Source organism: Rhinoderma darwinii, chromosome 6, assembly GCF_050947455.1.
Source record: "Rhinoderma darwinii isolate aRhiDar2 chromosome 6, aRhiDar2.hap1, whole genome shotgun sequence".
NCBI lineage: Eukaryota > Metazoa > Chordata > Amphibia > Anura > Rhinodermatidae > Rhinoderma > Rhinoderma darwinii.
Genome location: NC_134692.1, coordinates 133,844,948 through 133,870,849, shown reverse-complemented (window position 1 = coordinate 133,870,849; position 25,902 = coordinate 133,844,948). Strand labels below are relative to the sequence as shown.

Genomic DNA, 25,902 nt, shown 5'->3' with positions numbered 1-25,902 from the left:
ATCTATCTATCTATCTATCTATCTATCTATCTATCTATCTATCATCAATCTATCTATCTATCTATCTATCTATCTATCTATCTATCTATCTATCTATCTATCTATCTATCTATCTATCTATCTATCTATCTATCTATCTATCTATCTATCTATCTGTCTATCTATCTCATATCTATCTATCTATCATCAATCTATCTATCTATCTATCTATCTATCTATCTATCTATCTATCTATCTATCTATCTATCTATCTATCTATCTATCTATCTATCTATCTATCTATCTATCTATCTATCTATCTATCTCTAATCTTATTGAATAGCTATCAATTTATCTATCGAATATCTACATATCTCTCCCCCAGTGGCGTAGCTATAGGTGTCCCAACAGTGGCAGTTGCGACCGGGCCCCTAAGCCTGGGGCGCCCAAAAGTCCCCCCTTGCCAAACAGCGCTGACCGCGCTGGTCCTGCTTCCAAGTGTATCTGCGTCCTCAGGACGCAGATACAGGTCAATGCTGGAGCCTTGCTCCAGCATTCACTGTGCCGTGGGCGGCTCGGCGCAGGCAGGTGCGATGTAGTGACGTCATCGCGCCTATCTGCGCCGAGTCACTCACAGCACAGTGCAGAGGAGGAGAAGGCTCTCCTCCACCCGTCGTGGGATAGGTAAGTAATTATGTTATTTTTCTATTAGGCACAAATGGGGGAATTATACTGGGTATGGGAGAAGGGCTGATATGGTAACTGCTGAGGGTGCATTATACTGTATGGGGAAGCTATGGGGGGCATTATACTGTATGGGGTATCTATGGGGGCATTATATTGTGTGGTGGCATTATACTGTGGGGGCAGCTATGGGGGGCATTATACTGTGGAGGCAGCTATGGGGGGCATTATACTGTGTGGGGGCATCTATGGGGGGCATTATACTGTGTGGGGCAGCTATAGGGAACATTATACTGTGGGGGCAGCTATGGGGGACATTATATTGTGTGGGAGCAGCTATGGGGGGCATTATACTGTGTGGAGGTCATAATTTTGCATCTAATTCGTATACTTACAGAGGCCTAATATTCATGTTTACCTTTTTTTCTTGAATTAATATCCACTGAAGTTTTTTTGGTGCCTATTGCAAGTATACTATAGGTGCTGCCATTATGAATACATCATTGGTGGGCAAGCTCTGCAGAAGCAGCACCTGGCCTGCCCAGCTTCTTCTCTAGCGCACTTCTACTCAATGTAGACAGGATAATAATGCAAGATAGTGTAAATCATGTAAATTAATTCGCTTCATAAGCTAAAGCCGAGAGTAGTAGTAGAGTTTTTTTTTTACTTTCAGCAAACTCTTATGCTATATTTTACTCATTGAGGTTACAACTTGTGTAATATCCAAGAGCATAGATAATACAGGCAGCCCATGCTGCTGCTATGGGGCCACTGGAGAGAGAGGGCCCAGTCAAGGTTGGTCCCATCCCCTTTGCTGTTGGGTGTTAAGAACCTGTGAAGGACTCTCTTCAACATTGGCACTGGGAATAGGGAATGGGCACAAGGATCACGGAAAGATGATGGGAAGGAAAAAAATTAACCATGCCCATCTGTCCTGGTTGGCATTATTCAGCATCATAACGAGGAAGGGAAGGTGGGGGGATTTGGTTCCTTGCCATGGGACCAACTTTCTCATATGTAATATCAGTAAGTTCATGTACTATTTTGTGTTCGAGTTTTGGACTTTATAGTTTAAGAGACAATATTCATACATGTGCGTTGGTGTAGAAGTCCTGGGTCAGGTAGGAGAAAACTGCAGCTGCAGGGAGAGACACGAGCACCGTGCCAATGAGATGACGCGGAAGCCAACCAGAGATCACCTCCAAGAGCCGTCTTGTACACAGGAACATGTCCTCTAGATAAAATGCCATCCTACAATGGGTGTACAAAAAGAAAGGGATTGCAAACAACATCAATTTGGCCCTTCACCATGACACATTTCAATGACTTGGAGGAGTAAGTTGTTGACCTCTTGGCTCACCTGATGGAAACAAACAAGGAGAGAAATCCCAGGAGGCCACAGACAGCGAGCACCACAATCGCTGGTGTTGGAGGAGATACAGGAACTGTACCTGGCTTCAGGAAACAGGTGATGGAAAGGAGGATGAACATGAAGAAAGAAAGGAAGACATCAAGCAAGGAGCTGAATGTGGCACTGGCAAAGGTCTTCACCGGAGCCATGCGCATCACCTGGAGGAAAAACAATAAGAACATGATGAAAAAAATGATACAATAAAAAATGCACATATACATTATTGCCAACTGTGCATATTACTTGGATCAGGTGTGTAAATTTTAGCCAAAAACTTTGACTAGTAGTTATTTTATGTCTATGGCCAGCATTGGGCCATCTATGGGTGTGGAGAACAGGGTTATCTGGTGGTGATCTACACATCTGGTTTACCAATCATAGTGGGTGTACGGTGACATAGGCAGACAAATGCCAAAGTCATTATGTGTATTTATAGAGTATTGATGTCTGTTGCAGTAAACAAGAGTAGGAAGAAATTTCAATTGGAGACTCACATGCGATGACATCATAACTATGAAAAATAGCCATTTTTTTTATCTTAAGATTGCACAGACTACTACCTCCTCCTGATAGCTGGCTCGATATGAGGTTTCCAGCTCCTTGTCTTGAAAGTTCAGGCTCAGGCGGTTAATGGGCGGCTTGAAGAAGTAATCCTTCATTAAGCTGGACGAAAGAGATAGGTCAAAGTGAGATGTGTTTGATGTGTCAGGAGAATATCTCTAGTCTTGGCTACTATAACACTCACCACTTTTTTTCAAATATTTTACCTCTTTATTCTTGAGTTATTTTAGGTTGTTTTTATCTCAAACATTATGTACTTATATCCCCCTACTTAAAACGCTAGGATACTTTATTATCTTTTACAGTTAGCCATTCAAAGACATATGCAGCATCCAGCCTCCACAATGATGTATCCCTGGTCTTTAAAGCGTACCTGAAGTAAAACATAAAAACTTCACATTGCTCTTAGATCCTCATGTACAGTCCCTTTGTGGAGACTTTTCCTTCAAAGCTTAGTCGTTTGTGCTGTGAGCTCTGCTTCCTCCTAATACACTAACAGGAAGTTTTTATTACTGTTTGTCATGTTACAGATAGAATGGAGTTGCAGCCCGGTCCTGGTCACTGCTTCTACAAGCCTATTACACTTGCCATTCCTCCCACCTCCCCTAACCCCACTCACACTACCGAGACTGCTTGCATGAATTAGTGCCAAGGCTGCTGTAAGTACAGGACTTTATTAACTGGCAAGTTACCTACACAGACAGATTGGAATTCCATGTGTGTTAAGATATTCAAGGTATTCTAGTTCTATCTATCTATCTATCTATCTATCTATCTATCTATCTATCTATCTATCTATCTATCTATCTATCTATCTATCTATCTATCTATCTATCTATCTATCTATCTATCTATCTATCTATCTATCTATCGTCTCTCTCTATCAGCAGGGGGAAAGTACAGGACTTCAGTAATTCATGTGTTCTCCTCCTCTGCCCCATATTTAAATGAATGGAGTGTGCAGCCGGAAAGTGAATGAAGCTAGATGTGAAAACTGAATTCATGCAGTGAGCTGCATAACTTAAAGTCTATGTACACCTTTGAAATATATATATATATATATATATATATATATATATATATATATATATATATATATATATATATATATTTAATAAAAATGTTCATTAGTGTGTTTGATGCAACTTCCTGAATTATTTTTATTAAAAATTATTTTTACTTTTTGAGACACGGCTGCTTTGTATCCTGTATACAGAGCAGCTGTATCTAGCGCTGAATCCATTAGGTCTGCGGGACTGACGGTTTCAGTGACATGCAGGATCCACCTGTTATCGATCACATCTAAGTTATGAACTTAAATGTGATCAATAACAGCTCGATCCTGCAAGTCAGAGACATGAAAGACCCGCTGATACTGAAACCGTCAGTTCGGCTGACCCGACGGATACAGGATTCAGCGCTAGATACAGCTGCTCTGTATACAGGATACAAAGCAGCTGCATATATAAAAAAGTTAAAACTATTACTAAGTATTTAGAAACTTACACCAAGGACACTGATACACATTTTTATTATAAAAACAAAAAACAAAACCCTTTTTCAAAGGTGTACATAGCTTTTTATTAATTGATCACTAGAGGTAAGATGAGTTTACCTGTCTTCTTTAATAACTTCCACAAAGTGAGCGTCTGTCTTCTCTCTGATATTTTTGAAGCGGAGAGGGAGGAGAGCAGACTGGTCCATACTGACCCCACACCAGCGACCCTTTTCTTGAAGCATCTCGTACAAGGAAGCCTGGCTGTTGTTCAAGGTGTCTTCAGGTGGTGGGCTTAGAAGTCCATTCTGGGTTTTTAAATGACGTCCAATGGCTGTGGGCTGTGACAGAGAAAAGGGGGTATATCATTGTTAGCAGGGTAACAAAATCCAATACAGTGGTACAGATTTACCTTTATCTTCATATGGAGGGTTCACCCATATTCATTCTCATCTTCCTCCTTTCCTTCTAGTTATAACTCCTGTCTATCATTGCATTGTATTGTATTGTTCTGTAACAATTAAAGTCTAATGCCACTCAAAACCCGAAAACTCAGTTAACCCTATATAACAGTGACCCATATCACACGTTCTGAGGAATTCAGGAAGCGGAGCTATAAGGAGCTGTATGGTGGGGTCTTCACATTATAGAGAATCGTCGCAAACCAACCTGTCTGTCATGGCTACTATTAATAGAATTATATAAGAATATTTTGATACATGTCCCTAATACATTAGTGTAGGTTCAGCGGCACTCTCTAAGATCACCCGTACATTGCACTTACCCGACTGCCCCCTCCTTTCCATTCTTCTGGTGTACCATTTACAGCTGACACTGCTTCCTCCACGCCATCTCGCACTCCATTGTCTGCACACGAAGGACAGCTCTGCCAATAAACAGTAAAATACACTAAACATGAAAATATAAATCATAGTCTCCCATAGCACGACTCAGAATGGGCCCCAACTCTACTGAGAGCACCGACAATTTTTGGTCTGTCACCAGATTATAAGTGCCCTGTCTCCTACATAATCTGATCGGCGCAGTAATGTAGATAACAAGAGTGGTTTTTATTTTGAAAAACGATGAAATAATTATTAAGCAAGTTATGAACACTTTAAGATTTATGCTAATTTGTTTCTTAATAGACAACTTGGTGTTTTTTACCTTTTTACCAACTGGGCGTTGTAAAGAGAAGTGTATGACGCTGACCAATCAGTGACCAATCAGCGTCATACACTTCTCTCCATTCATTTTTAGCTGTAATCGCAGCACATTGTGATCTCGCGAGATCACGCTGTGTTGTCACATACTCCAACATTAACTTTACCGAATAGTCTTGAGAGTGAATAGACATTGCTTCCAGCCAGGATGGGATGTCTATTTACACTCCCGACACTTTGGTAAAGTTTCTGTGGGACTTAATCACAGCACAGCGTGATCTTGCGAGATGGGCCCCCTTCATAATAGACCAAGATAAATACAGACGCCCTAAACTAATACAGACCCAAGATCAACTAAACAAATACAGACCCCAGACCTTCTAAATTAATACAGACCACAGATCATACCCCCTAAATTAATACACACCCCAGACCCCTATAGACCCACTAAATAAATACAGACCTCAGACCCCCTAAATAAACACAGACCCCACACCAAACCCCCTAAATACAAACCCTCTATTTAAATACAGACCTCAGACCAAACCCCTAAATACAAACACCAAACTACCTAAATAAATACAGACCCCCAAACCAGAGCCCCAAATAAAGACCCCTGACCCCTTAAAGTAACCGACCTCAGACCAGACATTCACCTCTCCTTATTTTAGCTTTTCTCTTCACACCCAGGTACTGAAGACAAGGTCCTGACGCCAGCATTGGCACCGGGACGTTGCCTGCAGCCCTGGAGCTGAAGATAATTACAACAACGAGAAGATGTAGGTATATTTTAGAGGACGCAAGGCACCCAATAGATGTGCCAGCTTTTCCGGGAGGTCTACCCTTTTTCGGGAAAGTTGGCAAGTACTGTACTGAATAAAGAAACCCCAGCCCCTTCTGTTCTAGAATAGTTTTGTCATGTGAACGTGCACCAGAAAGCAGGTCATGTTTTGCTTTCTGCGGTGGAACCCTATTCTATGTTCATTTCTGGTCAGGTGAGCAGTGTTCTGCACTTAAAAATGGGGAGGGTTTCAGTGAAAAACCCCAAAAAGTCCTACATTTTTGGGTCCACCAAGGGTTCCTCATTTTCTATAAAAACAGGTCTGGTTTAAGGTCCTCGCCCATGTTGTGATGTTTCTGTAGATCGAAGAAAAGCAGTCCGAGGTTGAGGCAGGTATGACTTACTCATGGTGGAAAATGTAGTAAAAAAAATCACCCTCTATTTCTGGCCACTTAGGAGCCTTCGCTGAAGCAGCCACTTGGCTAGATGTTCCAGGAGGTCGCATTTCATCGGATTTGGCTGTCCATGTATAAGACTAAATCCGGCATTTATCCTGTTGCTCAACCCACTTTGTTTTTTTCCATTCGGCGTTCCTGCTACTATTATACCCCATAATAAAAGTGTCAATTAGTGTCATTGTGATAAATGAAGTGGATTGTGCAATTTGTGACACTGCACACTACTCAGTTGTTTGCTTATGTTACGCAGCGCTCTGCAGGAGGCCTGAGGACATTAATAGATTGGGATTCAATGTGAGCCTCATTAAGGCTTCTCTCCCTCCACACACCCATTGGGAGAAGGACCCGGGGGTGCTATAATTAATTGCCGCTAATGAGGACAAAGGGTGGCAGGGGATTGTTCCAGGGGACAATCTCTTAGCATCCCACAGAGATCAAACCATTAACACTTTTCTAGCAGCCACAGAATTTAGATATGACATTTGCGTACTTAACCCTACATGTACAGGGTTCACTTTCTTTTTTTTATAACCATCCCCCACACCTTGCAATATTTCTATGATTCATGCACTGCATAGATAGATGATTACTCACCTTGTGTTTTTCCAGGTGGGAGCAGTGAAGTAGAGAGTCACTGGCACTGCCATGGGGTGTCTGTGAGCCGCTGCCGGGGTCTGATCCCTCCTGTATTGGTAGCAAGGTCTGGGAGCAACTGCAGCTGGGGACACGTGGCCTGCGCCCCGAGATCAGAAAAGTCTTCAGGCCTGTAGAAAACAAGGTGATATTATCTCCATCATCAATAATCGACAAGCCATTCATAGTCATATCAAATATCACAGGGAGGTAACCCATCACTGCCCTAGACCACCAGGGATGCTGTTATTCACGCATTTACTACTCTAATCCACAATTAACCCCTTATTTGCCTTGACCGATCGGGGATGTTATCGTTAACCCCATCACTGCCCTAGATCACCAGGGATAAAATCATAAACCCCCTTCACAACCTTCGATCATAAGGGATAAGCTGTACTCGGCTGTTTCCATCATTCCCATAGACAGTGAATGGAGCGGTGGAGATAGATAGATAGAGATAGATAGATAGATAGATAGATAGATAGATAGATAGATAGATAGATAGATAGATAGATAGATAGATAGATAGATAGATAGATAGATAGATATGGGATAGATAGATAGATAGATAGATAGATAGATATGAGACATTGCGAGCTTTGTAATTCAGAACAGCTGCAGTGAAATACAGTCTTAGCTTTGAGTGTGCGTGAGAATGTAAGGCACAAAAATGCACATACAGTAAACTGTGGTACAGCAGCTGTGCAAGGGGCGATCGCTGGTGTACACTGCACTCTATGGACAGCAGGTGGCAGCACACACACAGGTACTTTTATATTCCTGCTGGGATCCAGGGATGGTGCATTGTCTAGTGCAGTATTTGCTGTCATAGAATCTGTTTTCACGGTTTCCTGATTGTCAGATATTCAGACCCTCTGAAAACTTCCACACTTGACTGCAGTGGCTCGGCCCAATCCCTGTAGTGTGCATACCCCAGCCACATAAGTCCAATGGCCCCATTAGTAGCAAGAAGGAGGGAAGGGGTAACATGTAGTATGCCTTGCAGTACTGGAGTCCTTGGGTCGAACCTGGCCAAGGGCAACATCTGCATGGAATTGATATGTTCTGCCTGTGTTTCCGTTACTTCCCTCCACGTTCTGTGCTGTTATCTTCCCACTTTCCAAAAACAAACAGAGCCTGTAAGAACTGGGTACGATTCAGTACCCGACCATCTGTAGTGAGGGAGGGGCACTGGTGCGGCCGCAGGCAGGTATTATTAGTCTGGGAAAGCCCAAAAACCGTGGGCACTGCCACCTTGGTAACGCTAGCCTGCTGCTACTATGTTGTATCTGGCTGGTTCTGAAAAATTGTTGGGACCCCAGAGACAACACAGCAGCAGCAGGCTAGCATTACCAAGGTGGCAATGATCACTGGTTTTGGGCTTTCCCAGCCTAATAATACCAGCCTGCGGCCGCGCCAATACCCCTCCCTCACTACAGATGGTCGGGTACTGGATAGTACCTGGCTCTTCCCGGTACTCCTGGTGGTGGTGGGTACCGGGACGACATGATGCGGGAAGACATCAAGACCTCTGCGGCGCTCGGGAACAAGGAGGGTAAGTATATTATTATTACTATAGTGACAGGGGATCGTGTTTATTACATAGGCCCCAGTTACTATAGTAATGATTTAGAGGCGGGGGGCTGCGTGCCCCCCTGGCTTCGGGGCCCGGTTGCAATAGCGACCGCTATAGCAAATGTGGCAGTCATCCGGGGCATCGGGCCAAAAGTCCGTGGCTTGGGCACCCGAAAGACCGGTGCTGGCGATGCTACTGCAAAAAACAATACAGTATACAAAAATATAAAAATAAAATTCCCCTTTAAGGCCAGTCTTCCCAACTGATGTACTGTAGCCTTTATTCTGGCCCACCCTCTTTCCCGAAAGCTTTATAGATTATAATAGATGACATCATGTTTTCAAGGGTATTCATCCCTCGATGACATACTCATAACTGAAACGCAGCCGGCACTATGGAAAAACCTGGACAACACTGCCCGCGAGTGCCAATATCTCTAAATACATCTCTGTATTATATCACAGGAGCACTCAGTCCTTCCCATTTCTGCAGTTTGTATCTGATATAACTCGCCAACCACCGCTCCAGTCTTAAAGGGAAACGCAGGTAAAGACAGATTATTTAACACTCTATAATGAATCATTCTCCAGCCGTGCTGTTTACTATGCAGTCCAAATACGTTCTGGCCGCTGCTCAGAAAGAGCGGATGCAGCCAGAACAGAACATCACGCTCTAGTGTCATGTCATGGATGGATGGGCACCAGGATCATTGATTAACAGGGCAGGGGCAAGGGCATACATACCATAGAGGGAGCCCGCAATGCTATAGAGCCCTTGGAGGGAGGGGGCCCAGGCTTGGTTGGTCCCATACCCTTTGCTATTGGGTGGTGAGCACCTGTGCAGGACTCCCCTCTACAGAAGAACTGCATTGTAAGCCAACAATGGGATAAGGAATTAGCCCAAACCCGCTACCTGGTCCAGTTTTATTTTCCTTTAAAGGGGCTATCCAGTCATATAAATAAAGCTTAAAGGGGTTGTCCCAAGATTTAATGGTATCCCCTAAACACCGGATAGGTGATAAAATGCTGATCGGTGGAGGTCCAACCATTCTCGTGATTGGTATCAGCATGTTATCACCGATCCTGTGGTTAGGGGATAACATATTATCTTGGGATGACCTCTTTAATCATCTTATAATAAGATCTGCAACTTTCCAATATAATTTGTGTTTCAATTCCTCATCATCTTCGAGATCTCTGCTTGCTTTCGGTGAATGGAAATATTCTTGTTTACCTCCAGGGTCTTCTCACACCTGAAGGTATTCTGCAATATATCAGAGTAGACAATCCTCTGTGAACTAAACACTTCAGCCGCCAAAAATCTCTTTCCTGTTTTGATAGGGTGCTATAATGTATCAGCACATGTAAAATGTATTAGTCTGAAGTGTAGACCGTTTACCTCTCTGAAAATACCTAGAGTGGATACAATTGCAGCGAACCTTCAGCTGTGATATGTATTAGGGCTGTAGAGGTTTTGAACTTCTAGATTTGAACAGGAATGTTCAAATTCCTTAACAGCAAACAGAGATCTTAAAGACCCAAAACTTAAAGTTGCAGAAATTTTCATTATATGGTTAAACTTTATTAACATATGTCTGACAAGTTGTCAGGAGGCCATATTTTTGGAGCCTTTTCATTGGCTGAGTCTCGTCTGCAAACAGGTAACATCCTTGTCTTATATCTTGCACTAAACAAGCAGGATTATGTAATATAAATCATGAGCAGTGAGCAGAGCTGGAACCTCATGTGTTCAAGAGACTTTCCTTGTCATTGACCTAAATTTAGGGACTGAGTTGGCTCATAACAATGCGGGGGGCAGAGGTAGCAGTCACACCCAGACACTGGTGCCTGAGATGGCCTAAGGGCATCTCTGCCACATAAAAAGACACCAGTATTATAAATGGCACATGGTAGATGGAAGAGGTGCCACGAGATCTGGAGTGCAGAAGATACAGTGTTTGCTGCTTACATTGCATTACTTATCTTGTACTGATCCTGAGTTACAACCTGTACTATAGTCAAGAGCTGCTTTCACAGTTTTGCAGGCTTCAGAGCTGAAATCGCCCATTATTCTTGCAAAGAGCTTGATATTCTGGGAAGTATATTATTTTCACCAGGCAGTAATTATCTGATACAGAAAAAACTAACTGCATTATAGGAGTTTAGCTAAGCTGTTAGGGGGCGCCAGGCTGTTTCCAATAAAAACCAGCAGCATCAGAAATGCAACTCTGGAGTACACAGATTGTAACTCAGGATCGGTACAGGATAAGTAATGTAATGTATGTACACAGTGACTACACCAGCAGAATAGTGAGTGCAGCTCTGGAGTATAATACAGGATGTAACTCGGGATCAGTACAGGATAAGTAATGTAATGTATGTACACAGTGACTCCACCAGCAGAATAGTGAGTGCAGCTCTGGAGTATAATACAGGATGTAACTCGGGATCAGTACAGGATAAGTAATGCAATGTATGTACACAGTGACTCCACCAGCAGAATAGTGAGTGCAGCTCTGGAGTATAATACAGGATGTAACTCAGGATCAGTACAGGATAAGTAATGTAATGTATGTACACAGTGACCCCACCAGCAGAATAGTGAGTGCAGCTCTGGAGTATAATACAGGATGTAACTCAGGATCAGTACAGGATAAGTAATGTAATGTATGTACACAGTGACTCCACCAGCAGAATAGTGAGTGCAGCTCTGAAGTATAATACAGGATGTAACTCGGGATCAGTACAGGATAAGTCATGTAATTTATTTAGAGAGTTGACACAAGTTTTTCAATGTGAAATATCGCAGCATGTATGGTCAGCTGTAAGAACTTGGAAGCTGTTATATCGACTATCTATACATTACATGAACTTTACTATGGGGTGGTTTATGAATTCCCTCACTGTGTTATCAGCTCAGTCCTTCCTATAAAGTAGGATGTGAGTTATCTCTGTGTCCCAAAGCACGTTACAGAGTGGCAGACCAAAGATACACAACAACACAGCGTATTTATATATCGTGTCTATGGAGCCCTTTCATGTTAAGGAACGCACAGTCCTGCCTAATCCCACTGAGATTAACAGACAATATTATATAAACTCAATAACACGGGGCAATTTGTGTTTGCTGCACGTAAACTAGCAACTAAACACGTCATGTTACCTACAAAACTGTTCTATTATAATGTACAAGTGTTCTGTATCTGGGACTGAGCCAAACAACTCCTAAATAATAACTCATGAAGTAACACTTAAAGTGACACTCCACCTTTAATAAACCTTTGCTACAGGGGCCACTTTCTCTGGAGATAATGGCCGATCACGGAGTCTAGCAATGTAATCCAATGTGATCGTCTAGTGATTGGGGGCCCTTTTAACAAAAAGTGGGTTGTCCAAACCTGGACAAATTGGGCCTCACGTATTAAAAGTATCTCCATAGATCCATTATCTCCATAGCAACCATTCAGACTTCAGCTTTCACTTTCTAAACCCCACTGGAAAATTTAAATATGTTTTCTGATAGGTTGCCATGGGTAACCTGGCTACTTTTGTTCTAAGCACGTAATTAAGTATATAAGGGGATGTTAATTAAGCAATTTTCTTGTAAAGTAGCTCCAAAGATGGACTATCACTTTAACTTAAAGGGGTTGTCCGGTTTTATCAAAGTAATATTATTTCTTGTGTAATATTATTTTTTTTGACAGTTTTCCAATATACTTTGTGTATTAATTTCTCACAGTTATCAAGATCTCTGCTTGTTGTTATTCAGTAGGATCTTTCATTGTTTACTTCCAGTAGATTCTGTCCATGATCATGTGATGGACACACAGATGCACGGCTCATTACAGTTAGGCCTAGTTCACACAGAGTTGTTTGCAGGCAGAAAAAAATCTGCCTCAATATTTCCTTCAGGAATTTTTAGGCAGATCTTGAACTGCCAGCATAGTTTGAACGCTTTTTTTAGACTTTTTTTTTTTTGCTGCGTTTCGTTTGCTCGCAGCCGTTGACGCTAATGCAAGGATTGTGGGCAAAAAACGCCGCCAAACAATGCTCAGAAGCGCTAAAAAAAAAAAGCATGCCGGTTTTTTCTTCTGCGAGCAGCCAAAAGCTACCAGGGGGAAAAAAAAGGCCTCTACCGCAGATTGAAATCAGTGGGGGGCTTTTGGATTCCCGTCAAAATCAACGCCCAAAAACTGTGTGAACTGATTTTTATAGTATGCGGCGATACCATATATATGTATTTTTACCTTTTTTTTTTTTTTTTTACACTTTGACCAAATAAAACCACTTTTTATGGAAAAAATGGTTTTAATATATTTTTATTGTTCACAGTTTGTGAATTAATTTTATTTGACATTTATTATTTTTTTAGTCCCACTAGGAGACTTTACAATGCGATGATTGATTGCTTATATAATGCATTGGTATACTTAGTTTACCAAAGCATTACTGCCTGTCGGTGTAAAACTGACAGGCAGTCTATTAGGCCGTGCCTCTGGCACGACCTTATAGGCATACAGCCATGGCAGGCCTGGGGGCCTTTGCTAGGCCCCGGCTGCCATGGCAACCCATCGGCAGCTTGCAATTGCATTTGCGGCCACTGATGGGTGACAGAGGGAGCCCACTCCCTCTGTAAACCACTTGGATGACGCAGTCGCGATTGACCGCGGCATATAAGGGGTTAAACGGCTGCGATCGGAGCAAGGGCCCGGCTGTCACCAGCTAAGCACCAGCCGAGCACCCGCTTCTCCTGGCACAGGACACCTGGTGTCAGGCTTATTCCGATGCGCCGTTAAAAGGCTGATGCATCGGACCAAGGCCCCTTAGTGACCGCCGTGAAAAAGGCCTATTGGTGGTCACTAAGAGGTTAAAGGAGAAAAGTCTTTTTAAAGATTATATTATGATGTTTTTAAAAATATATCAAACTACATCTAGATTTTTGAGTGTTGCTTTACCGTGTATTACTACATCTATCATGGGTCTTCATATCTCTGCGGTGTATACATCGTGCCGTGCATGTGCTTCTATTACTCAGGCGGCATATACCGTGTCAGATCTGCATTTAATGCATTCTGTCAGCTGAGCGTTCGCTGGATAGACAGAGGTGACAGCTGAGAGCAGGCGAGGGCCTTGTGTCACTGAGACCTGTCGGTGTGAAAGGGACACTTGTGTCTTCATGTATATTTCACAAAGCTTAAGCGTTCAGCGGATACATGAGTAATGAGGAGGGAGGGAATGGCACGGAGCCAAGGAGAAGCGGGCGAGGGGGATGAGACCGGCAGAATGAGAGAAAGAAGTAGATAAGGAATGAGCCGAGAACAGACCAGTTGTTTGGGAAACACAAGGGGTTAAAATTATATAGCAATATACAGCGGTGAATGGCCATAGCGATGCGACTCACCAATGCCATGAGTCGAAGTTAGGGTTTCCTTCACCCGGGCAAAGATTCAGTTTAATGCCCTAGCCCTGTATCTAAATACCCTTGTCATGGCAAAGTATCTTGTTAGCACCCGCACCCCTTTACTATGCCCCTGTATGAAACTCAGCACTTCCCTCAAGCACCAAAATTTGCCCCTGCTGGGTGTTCCAGCATGATGCCCAGTCTTGCCTCTATCTGAACATCTGCCTGGCTATGTAACCCTTGCAGCACTGCCTATGTTGGGTGGTGAGCTAGAGGAGCTGTATACATCAAGCCAAGGGAACGTATGTTGGTGGGTTGGGGATTGTTTCGGTGTTACGTTGCCAATCGAAGGCCGACACCGAGTCAATTTAGCTTTTTCTCCTATCCCTTCAGTACATCCTCTTGTCCATACGTAACATGGACTTAGGAAATATAGGAACGTCGTAGAATGCGATATTGAACAAAGGATAGTAGAGTGTAAGCTCTGCAGACTAGCGCTCAAAAGGAGAGTTCCAATCCCGCCAGTTTAGTCCGGACTTGCCTACTGAATTGTCTTTGACTCGTTACCCAGCTGCCAATGTCAGGCCGGAAGCCAAAACACATAGACAGAAAAGCCGCAGAAATGGGTGTGTGAAGGGCAGCGGGGGAGGCATACGGTACATCAGGGCAGAATCATTTATTCTGCATAGCTCCGCAAGCCCACATCTGATAGATTGTAGACCACAGTTCATCAGCATCCTGGGATTGGCACCCTCATAAATGCTTTGCTCACCTGACTCTTCCGATTCTATTACAGTTTATTAAAAAAGAATCGTCCTGAAAAAGTTGCAGAAAAAATGTTCATGGCAGAATGGAAAATAAGATAAGAAGTGGTCAACACAATCTCCCCGACTCCCCATAACCATGCATTTTTGGCTTAAGAAAAAGCGCATGTTATTTCAATAAGGGGAAAGGAGATAAGCGACTGCGAGGCATCTATCTCCAAGGCTAACAAAGTTTTGGATAGGTTGAAATCTAACCTGTCCATCCCTTGTTTACCGCAATTCGTTAAAGGGTAACTAAACGTTCAAAAAACTTCGGACATGTCATAGTGACATGTCAGAAGTTTTGATCGGTGGGGGTCTGAGCACTGAGACCCCCACCGATCGCTAAAACGAAGCGGCAGAAGAGCTCGGGTGAGCGATGAGCCGCTGTGTCTCTGATCGGCTTTTCTCGGATAGCTGAGCAATGGGTCTATGAGCCCATACACCAACTGCTCGGTTTTCCGACAATAGTGGATCAGAAACTATGCAGCTCAGCACTTCTGCGTCTTCATTTTAGCGATCAGTGGGGGAGCCCACCGATCAAAACTTCTGACATGTCGCTATGACATGTCAGAATTTTTTGAGCATTTAGTTACCCTTTAACAGATTCAGTTGAAATGTGTATGACCGGACCAGCTACAATATAATGCATATCCTGTATAGACCAAAAGAAGTGGCTGGCGTGGGGGGCAGGGCCAGTCTTATATTGGATTGTGCCCTGTGCCGTAACTGCTGTTGGTGCCCGCCATATGGTGTACTGTCATACAGTGTACAAATAACCATACCATACAGTGCCTAATTATAAGCGCCATACAGTAAGGTGTCTTAATAACAGTGCCATATTTTGGACAAATAACACTTCCATATATAGTTGCCTAAATATCAATGCTATAAAGTGCCATCACCACCTTATACTGCATAAATAATATACTGTAAAGTGCCTAGCTAAACACCACCATACATGCCTTAAAGGGGTTTTCCCCCAAACACGTGTCCCCAATTAACAGGATAGGAATAGATGTGTGATTGCTGGGGTCTGACCGCTGGTACCCCGGGCGCCGAGGAGAACTGAAAGTCCACCAAAGTGCTCCATTGGAATGGAGCACTAGTGCGCATACCCAGCCAGTGCTCTATTTATTTCTATGGGACTTCCCAGACCGCTGTCTCGGGCAGCTCCATAGAAATTAATGGAGCGCTGGTCGAGTATACGCACCAGCGCACCATTTTCAAAGAACATTTCGGGGGACTTTCGTTTTCTTCGACGTTGGGGTCTCAGCGGTCAGACACTCAGTGATCACACATGTATCCCCTATAGGGGATACATGTGTTTGCGGGAAAACTCCTTTAAATAATATCATCATACAGTAATGCCCCTAAAACCCTTTTGTGGTCCAGTTCGCAGTATAGTCTGGTTAGTGGGATTGTTCCGCCATCAGGACTATTGGCAAGTATAGTCAGTAGAATCTAGGTGTCAATGATTTATGTTTCTCCATTATTCTTCCTATTTAGGGTGAAAACACAGGTTTATAAATGTGAATATGCCGGGAGATATATATAGATGTGTGCTAAATGCATTGTGTATTTTATTTTTTACTAAACACCTACACTGAAAAACTGCAGAATAACGAAATCAATACTGATAAATAACGTATTACTCGCTTTTAACCGTTCTACTGCTAGATGGGAAGATAAGGGAAAAAAATCATGGCCGTGCAGCAAGAAAGCTCATAGAAAACCCTGCATGACAGCTTCCAGCCTGCAGCCATTTCATGACCAGCCGAGAGAGCGGGCCGCGTGTGTGAGGTCAGGTGGCTGCCTGGCAGAGGTGTCACTGCAGACCTTGGCCGCTAAACAAGACACAGAATCTTCCCAGTCACGTTTCCGAGAATCCCTTTTTTTTTTATAGTGATGAATGGATTTTTTTCTAGCAGAAAGGAAGACATGGGACTGGGATGGACAGAGATTAAAGGGCCATTATACACAGGAATTTTATATGAGCCATTAACGATGTTTTTATTACACTTTTACCGTGCAGTAAATCTGTAACAGAGCCCCCTACATACCATGTGCCCTTTATAATACAGTTTCTTATGTGGCAGAGGGGTCTTTGGGCCACCTTAGTTACCAGGGCCGGGTTCGATTGCTACCTCTGCATCCTCCATAGCTACGCCCCGGATATAGAAGCTACTACCCACAAGCAACCATTTATATGTTACAATTAAATGATACCAGGCAAACGAGGATAATAATATTTGAGAATGAACCATAAATGAAATGAATCATGACCGGCATATGGATGTCATATAAAAGGGCCCCTGCTCAGGACCACCCTCTATAAGTCAGCGCATAGAGGCGCTAAGTAAAAGCAGCTCCTGCTCTGGCGGACTGTTTTACATGGTCATCCATTTAATTAGAATGTGCACCATGTAATACTACATCTGCAGTGTAAATATGAGGCAATTGTTGATAGCTTCTTCCTGTCAGCCATATTGGCTATCATGGTGCTGTTTTTTCTGTCACCCGGTCACCCAGAGGGTCCTCTTTCTTCCTCTCCGTTAATTACAGTGAGAGAACCCTATTCCATAATTGTATTTCTTAACAAGTAGAATGATAAGGAAAGCTGGGAAGTTTATTACAATGGTGACATCAGTGAAGGAGGAAGTAACTAGCTTCTCCCCCGATTTGTTTTCAACATATGTGGCATACTAAAAAAATAACTGCTTGAAAAGAAAGATTAGACATGGGGTTTTTGACAAACAGATTGATCAGTTTTTTTGTCTGCTCTGAGACACAGACTTTGTTTCGGGGTGACTTTGTGGCACATCGCCAGCCTCACGGACACAGAGATGTAATTACTACAGCCCTTGCTCAGTGGCCTATTGTTTTTGCCTCAGCAAGCGCACGTTCCTCTCAACCTCCTCCCTGGCAGAACCTGACACATTTTGGCTCACTATGAAAGCATTTAGCGATACAACCCTCTCCCCTGCACTCTCTGTTCTGCCGTTGAACACATTGGAAGTTGCTTCTCAGGATACCAACAAACAACAACCATCATTCTATATCATCGACGACGGCCTCATATATAAAAAACAATGAAGACAAAGAGTTAAACAGTTTCCCAAAGCGATCCCTCTGATTGGTTAATATGGGCATATGGACTCCTTATACATTATATTAAAATCATCCATAAGAGGAGATCAGATAAAGTTTGTCTCGGTACAAACATTTATGGTATACCCCTATGATATCTTATCAATGTCCGATTGGTGGGTACCACTGCTACAATCACCACCGATTAGTAGGATGAAGTGGTCGAGACTGTAGGAAAGCGCTGTACCACTTTGTCTCTTTTTCCGAGGCCAAACAGTCGATCATTGACCTCCCCCAGATCAGACATTGATGGCACATCTCATCAATGTTTGTACTGAGACAACGCCTTTAAAAAAAAACAGCCCCATAAGTGTAGAATGGGGGTCAAAATGGTAGCACACGTTACATGCAAATGGCGCATACTGCTTCCCAGTGATCTATTATGATCGACAATGAGAAGACGGACATGGATCCCATCGCCTTCCAGCTACAGAGATACCTTCTATGCAGGGTGCCCTCAAGGTGCTTCTTATTGACAGAGAGGAGTCACTGAGAAATATCGAGCACTACTTCGATATAGCTTATGTGCTCTTTACGAAAAAAATAACTAATAACCTAGAAATGCACAATCCAGCACTGTGTCATAGTCACAATCTTCCTTCCCCTGGCAGCCATGGATTACCATCTAGGGTCGTAGCTATAGGGGGTGCAGAGGTAGCAGTCACCTCCGATCCCTGGTGCTTGATGGGGAACAAAGGCCCCTCTGCCACATTAGAAGACATCTGTATTATAAATGCCACATGGTACTGTAGGTGGGGGTCCAGTTACAGATTTGTAATGGAGGCCTATCCCAGGAACAGTTACCCTTCTGTTACCATCCCTTCTACTCACTGTGAGTAGGATCACCAGATCTCCGGGAGGACCTGGAGATCCAGTGTTGTCACCCGATGGCAGTATGTTCCGTTACTAAGCAACATCCTGAATATATCTCGGCCAGTGAGTTAAAGGGATCTGTCTCGATGACAGCAGCAGAGTGTTACTTACGCCCCATCTATATTTCACTTTCTTGTGGAAAATATATTGAAGTGATTGGCTTTTGTGTGGGAACAGTGAATTCCATCTGACTCTCTGCCTAATGACAAATACTGTGCAGACAACAAGCAAGAATAAAATATTGGGGCTTTGAGGTCTGACAGACTGTCTGCCAAAAATCCATTAGAAAAGGTTTGCATGCTTGCTGCTGTAATCAAATCCGTTTTTTTTAGTAATATGACTGCTTGCAGCACATGGTGTGAACTACACAGATTTTGTTTATGTGTTCTGCGTATGTGTGTGCAGACTGTGTTAGTCTAAATAAAAAAAATATATGGCTTGCTTGGTTAAAGGGGTATCCGCATTACACTTAAAGGGGTATTCCATCTTCCTGTAAAATTGTATATGCGTCTGGGGATAAAATTGGATCATTTTCACAGGATCCTGACTGATGATGGTAGAGTCCAATGCACTGGGATCGCAAAATGGCAATTCAACCAATAATGACCTGTGGTTACCACCTATGGAAATCTATTCCACAGCAATTCCCACAATCACATTCATGCCCGATTGTACCAATTTTTTTAAAACATTAATCTTTGTAAATACAACTAATTGATATAAATTAGTGGATATCACCCCCTTAATACCCTATTCTATTGGATTGTTGTTACCATATTGTCCTGAGTTACAATATTTCGGTATAGCGGGTCTCTTCCTTTCTCTGTGCAGTAGATCTCTCTCCCTCTCTCTGCATGGATCTTATAGTTTGAAAAAATATTCGATTTTGGGACAACCCTTTAAAGTGAATGCCCACCTTTTCATTACGTCCTTTTTAGGTCTAAAATTCTGTGCTGATTAATTTCTTAATATATCTTTATAGCGGTTGAAGCTTCATTTTATAATACAGAGCTTCAAATGCATAAACATAAAGTTAAATGATAAAATTCTAGGGATTTGCAGCCACCACTAGGGGGGGACTTAGAGCTTGCTGCATACTACTTTATTATTTAGTTCATATATATAAACAGTATGCAGTAAACTGATAAGCTCCCCCCTAGTGTTGGCGGCAGGCAGCCAGAATTGTCTGATCTCAGGGGCCCCCACCGATTGCGAGAATGGGGGTGTCAAACCCCTCGTGTCTCTTCACTGCTCGAGGCAGTGAGGAGGACATTGAATGGAGCAGCAGTTGAGCCTGCGTCTTGCCGCTCCATTCAAAGTCTGTGGGAATAAAGGACACAACAGAGTAAAGCGCTCAGCTGTTTGCATCAGTTCCATACCCATTGAATGGCGCGGCTGGCTAATGCTCAACCGCCACTCCATTCAAGCTCCTCCTCACTGCTGTCGAAACGCCTGATGCTCTTGAAAACAGCTCCCAATTTTACAGCCGTTTTTTGTTTGCCGTGTGAACATATCCTTAGAGACAATGTATGGTTTTATGGTATTTGTTAACAGTGCCCCATACCCGTGTATTGTATTCTTCCATATTGGCAGATGACAAAGAATAACAGATTGCCGTTGCATATACTGTTCATAAACATACATACATACTATATATATATATATATAGTAAACGGGTTAATTTTTATTTTTTTATAAATCTCCGTTAAAGTTCGTTCTTTGTTTTGCTTCGTAAGAGTTAATTTTTGCACATGCCCATTCAACCCATAAGAACTCCCCATATTGGGAATCTGCTCACCAGCTGCAGGAAAGTATCATCGCTGCCTTTTATGGCCCAAGATGTCAAGGTGAGAGGAGGAAACGCAGAGTTTGTGGCGGTCCTCCACATTTTTTTTTTATTAAACGCCCTTCAATTCTTGTCTGTGTAATGTTAAAGCAGTAGATATTCCTCTGTTCTGCATCAGGAGTGTGCGGGGTTAATAAAGGAACGATGCTCTGCACACTGCGAAGGGCAGGATATATAGGGGCCATTAATGAGATGCACTGCAGATATAATAGGATCATTGGAGAAGCCTTTACTGAACATTAATCTGTCCTCAAGAAATATGGCATCAGTATTAGCCAAATCCTTTCCTTACATGAAATCAATAGGTTGATGATCTAGAGACATGACGGTGTCATTACAGCAATGCTCTGCGGAGATTAGATTAATGCTCTGCAGAGCACCATGGGCATTGCCAGTTTCATCGCACATACGGTATCATCCTCTCCCAACAAGTGTGTAGACCTGGGCCATATTGGAAGGGAATGAAGGATCCACTACTAGGCCGAAGCCTCATCCCCAGTACTGCCATGCAGTGCAGTGCGTTATATACCTTCAAGGTGTACGGCCCAAAGCAAGCCGGGAATTGTGGGTAAGAACATATACATACTGATTTATAAATGTGCGCACTAAAGAATGTACACATGAATTCCTATCCAAATATGTACCCAGACACTCGCTACCATTGTATACCTAATTTATGGTTATGGGGAGAACCAGGCCTCAATGGAATTTGTATCCCTGGTATATACTAATACATAGCCGTCAAGGGAATAGTGTAAATATAATATATACTTATTCATCCCTGCCAGAGAACCATTTATGTATATAAACTATGCATGAGGCGTATTTCTAGAAAACATCTACCAGACTACCAAGAATGTAAGAAGCTCAAGGATTATCCCCCATTAAAGAGGAACATTTAAAGTGAAGCTCTACTTTTATGAGCTTTACAGGAATTATACTGTTAATAGCTCCCATAAGCTAATTACGTTAGCTATATTAGCTATATTAAGCCGTAATATGGCACTTATAGAAGTCTACGGGGCCCTACTGTATCACCATATGCCTCCAATTCCATATAGTGGCATAGAGGTTGTGGCATGCTCAATAGAATTACATATTATGGAAGTACTCTACCCTAGAGGGGCGTACGGGGGCTCTGTGTGTCTCCGTACAGGCTCCACGCCAAACCGGTAAGGAGTACTGGCTGCATGGAGCTCTATAACAAAGCTCCAGTGAAAACGTTGGGGTTTCCCCTCCTTCATCCTCCAAGTAATTTGAGTTGCCTCCATCACTAGTGCTGTGGTTGAATTTTAATGACTTTCACTACATGTCCCAGCATGCTCTGCAGCACAGCTCAGTATTGCGGTCACCTGTAGGGCATGGGGACAATAGGGATTAACAGACGGTCATTTCCCTCCTGCCAACTGCAGCCAGAAATAATGGACCATGATGCTTTATAGAAAAATGTTAAATCGTGGACTGGATCGTTTAGCGTGGACTGGTCTTCCACAGGGTAGAAAGACCTCCGAAACCCCTCCCTGCTGTAAAGGGAGGCAACAACTGTTGAAAATGGCAGTCTGAGGGGGTTGTCACTTTTCTATCCCACAGATTATAATCCACAACATTGGTATTATTCATACTGCATAATCTGAACCAACACATGGTGCTGATCATGCAATGTGAATTTAATATTGGGATTGGACTGTTCCTTAAAGGGATTCTATACAGTGTATGAATAAAGTGTAGAAGATATAGGGTTTAATGTAAGCATCTCTTATCCATAGCCGTACCAATGTGGTGCCATTTGGGAAGCCCCAATTTCTGTGATAACATCTTGGGGGCCACATTTCCATTGCTACACATAATGCATTATAAAGTGTGACCACATCCTATGTTCTCTTCAATAAACTTTATTAACATCATGATTATTTTGCAATGGCAAATGTGCATAAACTAAGGGTACGGTCGCACGTGGCTTCGTCCGCATCTGTCCGAAACACTGCTCCCTTGAAGTAAACCGATGGTTGCACGATTTTGCCAGGTATTGTGGGGCCATTGGCCACTGCAAATGAACAGGGTTTTCGGCCGCATGTGGATGCTACCACATGAAACCGTGCCCTTAGGCTTCCTCCGGACTTTTTTTTTTACGGCAAAAAAAACGCATCTCTTTTTTTTTGTAAAATGCTGTTTTTCACATTGCAAGTCATGTGATTCAAAGGTCATGTGATACAAAGATTCCTCTTTGCAACACAAGATTTAGTCTGAAAAAAACACCAACAATTTTCGTTAAAAAATGCAACACACATTGATCATTTAGAGCAGAAAAAAAAACCTATGAAGGTCTATGCCACGAAGAAAGACGCCACCAACGGCTGAAAAAAACGCCAAACTAATCCCTGCTGTGAGTTTGAAAAATGCCACTGACAAAGAAAAAACACCACCGATAAAAAAACGCAGTTTTGCGTTTTATTTTTCAGCATTGACTTCCGGCTAACGTCCGGCGGCGGCTTTTTTCCTGCAAAAATGCAACCAAAAAAAAACACAAAAAAGTTTTTCTTAAAAACGCTGTGTGTGAAGCCCCCCTGATATATTTATAGGTTGGTAAACTGTTCACTTTAATCACAGCTCAATTTACCAGCGCAGACGTGTACTCTCCCTCATTCTCCAAAATCTGCCTTTCAACAGCCTCCAATGTCAACAATCAGTCAGTAAATCTCCTGTGAAGCTGCCAGGCAATACCCGCTACAAATTAGGACTGTCTGAAACACTAGAGTATTGAGGAAGTTCCACAGCAGGAATGCAAAACCTTAGACTGCTCACTAAGATTCATGGGACACGCAGTTCAGCAAAATTCAGAGGTTCAAAGAAAAGCTAAAACGCTTAAGTAAGCACGTAACATTGAGGGTATGTTCACACGGCCAAATTTCAGACGTATACGAGGCGTATTATGCCTCGTTTTACGTCTGAAAATACGGCTCCAATACGTCGGCAAACATCTGCCCATTCATTTGAATGGGTTTGCCGACGTACTGTGCAGACGACCTGTTATTTACGCGTCGTCGTTTGACAGCTGTCAAACGACGACGCGTAAAAATACAGCCTCGTCAAAAGAAGTGCAGGACACTTCTTTGGACGTTTTTGGAGCTGTTTTCTCATAGACTCCAATGAAAACAGCTCCAAAAACGGACGTAAAAAACGGCGCGAAAACGCCGCGAAAAATGCGAGTTGGTAAAAAAACGTCTGAAAAGCAGGGTCTGTTTTCCCTTGAAAACAGCTCTGGATTTTCAGACGTTTTTGTTGACTACGTGTGAACATACCCTCATGAAACATTGAGGCAGGAATAGTTGAATTTAAAGAGCACCTGTCACCTCTCCTGATTATTTTAGTAAATACTTGTATTCTCCATTTAATAACAATTCTGGAACATCTTTCCTTAGAACTTTAAGTTGTGCCGTTCCTCTGTTATTCCTCCTAGAAATTTATGAATAAATTGAAAACTGGGTGTCCGAAAAATGTCCAATCACTGCTGACTGTCTCAGACTGTATGGGGACACACCTCTTTGACAAGGGGAATGGTAACACCCAGTTGTTAATTTATTCATAAATTTGTAGGCGGAATTACAGAGGAACAGCACAGTGTAAAGTTCTAAGAAAAGATGTTTCATAATTGTTATTTAATGGGGATAACAAGTATGTACTAAAATAGACACGTCAGGAGAGGTGACTGGTTCTCTTAAAAAACAATCATAATCTGACTGTCGCCATGGGTAACACCGCCTTTTTTGAATTTTAACATGTGGTTTAAATAACAAATTTCTAAGATACTTAAGGTGTTTCCATTCATCACCATTTTCAATACATATGCTTGCTGTCCATGAACTTAAACATTCTTGATTAAAAGATGAAATTGAAAACCATATATACATCTCACAGATGAGGTTTTGTTACAATGTATCCAGTCTAGACAATTCTATGCAAGCTAATCAGCCTTGACCCTAATCTGATACATTTTACATGTATTTTACATTTACATAATAGTGATACATTGTAGCAAACCCTCAGGATAGAGATTTGTGCCGATGAGGTATTTAGTTCACAGGGGATTGTGAAGACTAGATACATTGTAGCAAAGCCTCAGCCCTGAGTAGTATTAGGCTTGTATGGATTTTCAGCAACATTGGGAAGGACATTGTATTTCTACGTAAAACAGGCAATAGCATAATTCACAAAGCCATAGATCTAAAGAGGGCCGCTCCGCTCTTCTGACATGTCTGTTTTAGCAAATAGTTGTATTCTCCATATAATAACATTTCTGAAACATTTTTTCTTAGAACTCCGTGTTGTGCCGTTCCTCTGTTATTCCACCTGGAAATGTATAAATACATTGACAACTGGCTATTACCATTCTCCTTGTCAAATGGGTGTGTCCCTACAGTCCAACTGTCCAATCAGTGCTAACAGTATCAGACGTTGTAGGATCACAACCTTTTGACAAGTGGGATGGTAACACCCAATTGTAAATAAATTCATACATCTCCAGGAAGAATAACAGAGGGTCATCACTAGCAGAGTTCTAAGGAAAGGTGCTCCAGCCTTGTTATATGGGGATAAAGACATGTACGGTGAACGGACAGGGCCTTAATAAATACAATTATGTCTGCCTGCAGCCGCCACTAGGGGGAGCTCACTGCATACATACTTATAGAGCTCCCGTTGAAGTCCATAGGTGTAGTATGAATACATATAAAGCAAGCTCTCCCTAGTGGTGTCTGTCAGTAAATGTTTTGGGAAACGCCTGCTCTGCCAAGAGTCCAGGAGATCTCTCTTTCGGAAGACTCGTAGATAGGAATATATGTTAGGACCATAAAAATAGGCACCATTGTCCCTTAGGATGGAGGATCATCTTGTGTAGAGTGTAATGGAATATGTAAGCACTATGTAATAAAGGGATTAGGATAAAATTATATATGTTACAAATACTTGTGAAGTAAATGTGTCTGAAGAAAATCTAGGTCATTAAAACATGCATGTGTACATAGAGCCGGATTTCCCATTGGCACAGCAAACTTGTTCCTGGGGGTAATGCCCGCGAGTCCTCACAGCG

The 25,902-nt window shown here is 42.5% G+C and overlaps 1 protein-coding gene across 1 annotated transcript in view; it reads right to left on the bottom strand.

The window, feature by feature from the left end:
• Window positions 1–25,902, bottom strand: part of ADCY9 (adenylate cyclase 9) — a 66,809-nt gene that overhangs the window by 6,546 nt on the left and 34,361 nt on the right. Inside the window, exons 2-7 of the mRNA XM_075830456.1 lie at window positions 7,127–7,296; window positions 4,915–5,016; window positions 4,251–4,471; window positions 2,635–2,737; window positions 2,024–2,232; window positions 1,755–1,914 (exon numbers count right to left, since the gene is read on the bottom strand). Coding sequence (XP_075686571.1) covers window positions 1,755–1,914; window positions 2,024–2,232; window positions 2,635–2,737; window positions 4,251–4,471; window positions 4,915–5,016; window positions 7,127–7,296 — 965 coding nt within the window. The remainder of the gene's footprint in view (window positions 1–1,754; window positions 1,915–2,023; window positions 2,233–2,634; window positions 2,738–4,250; window positions 4,472–4,914; window positions 5,017–7,126; window positions 7,297–25,902) is intronic.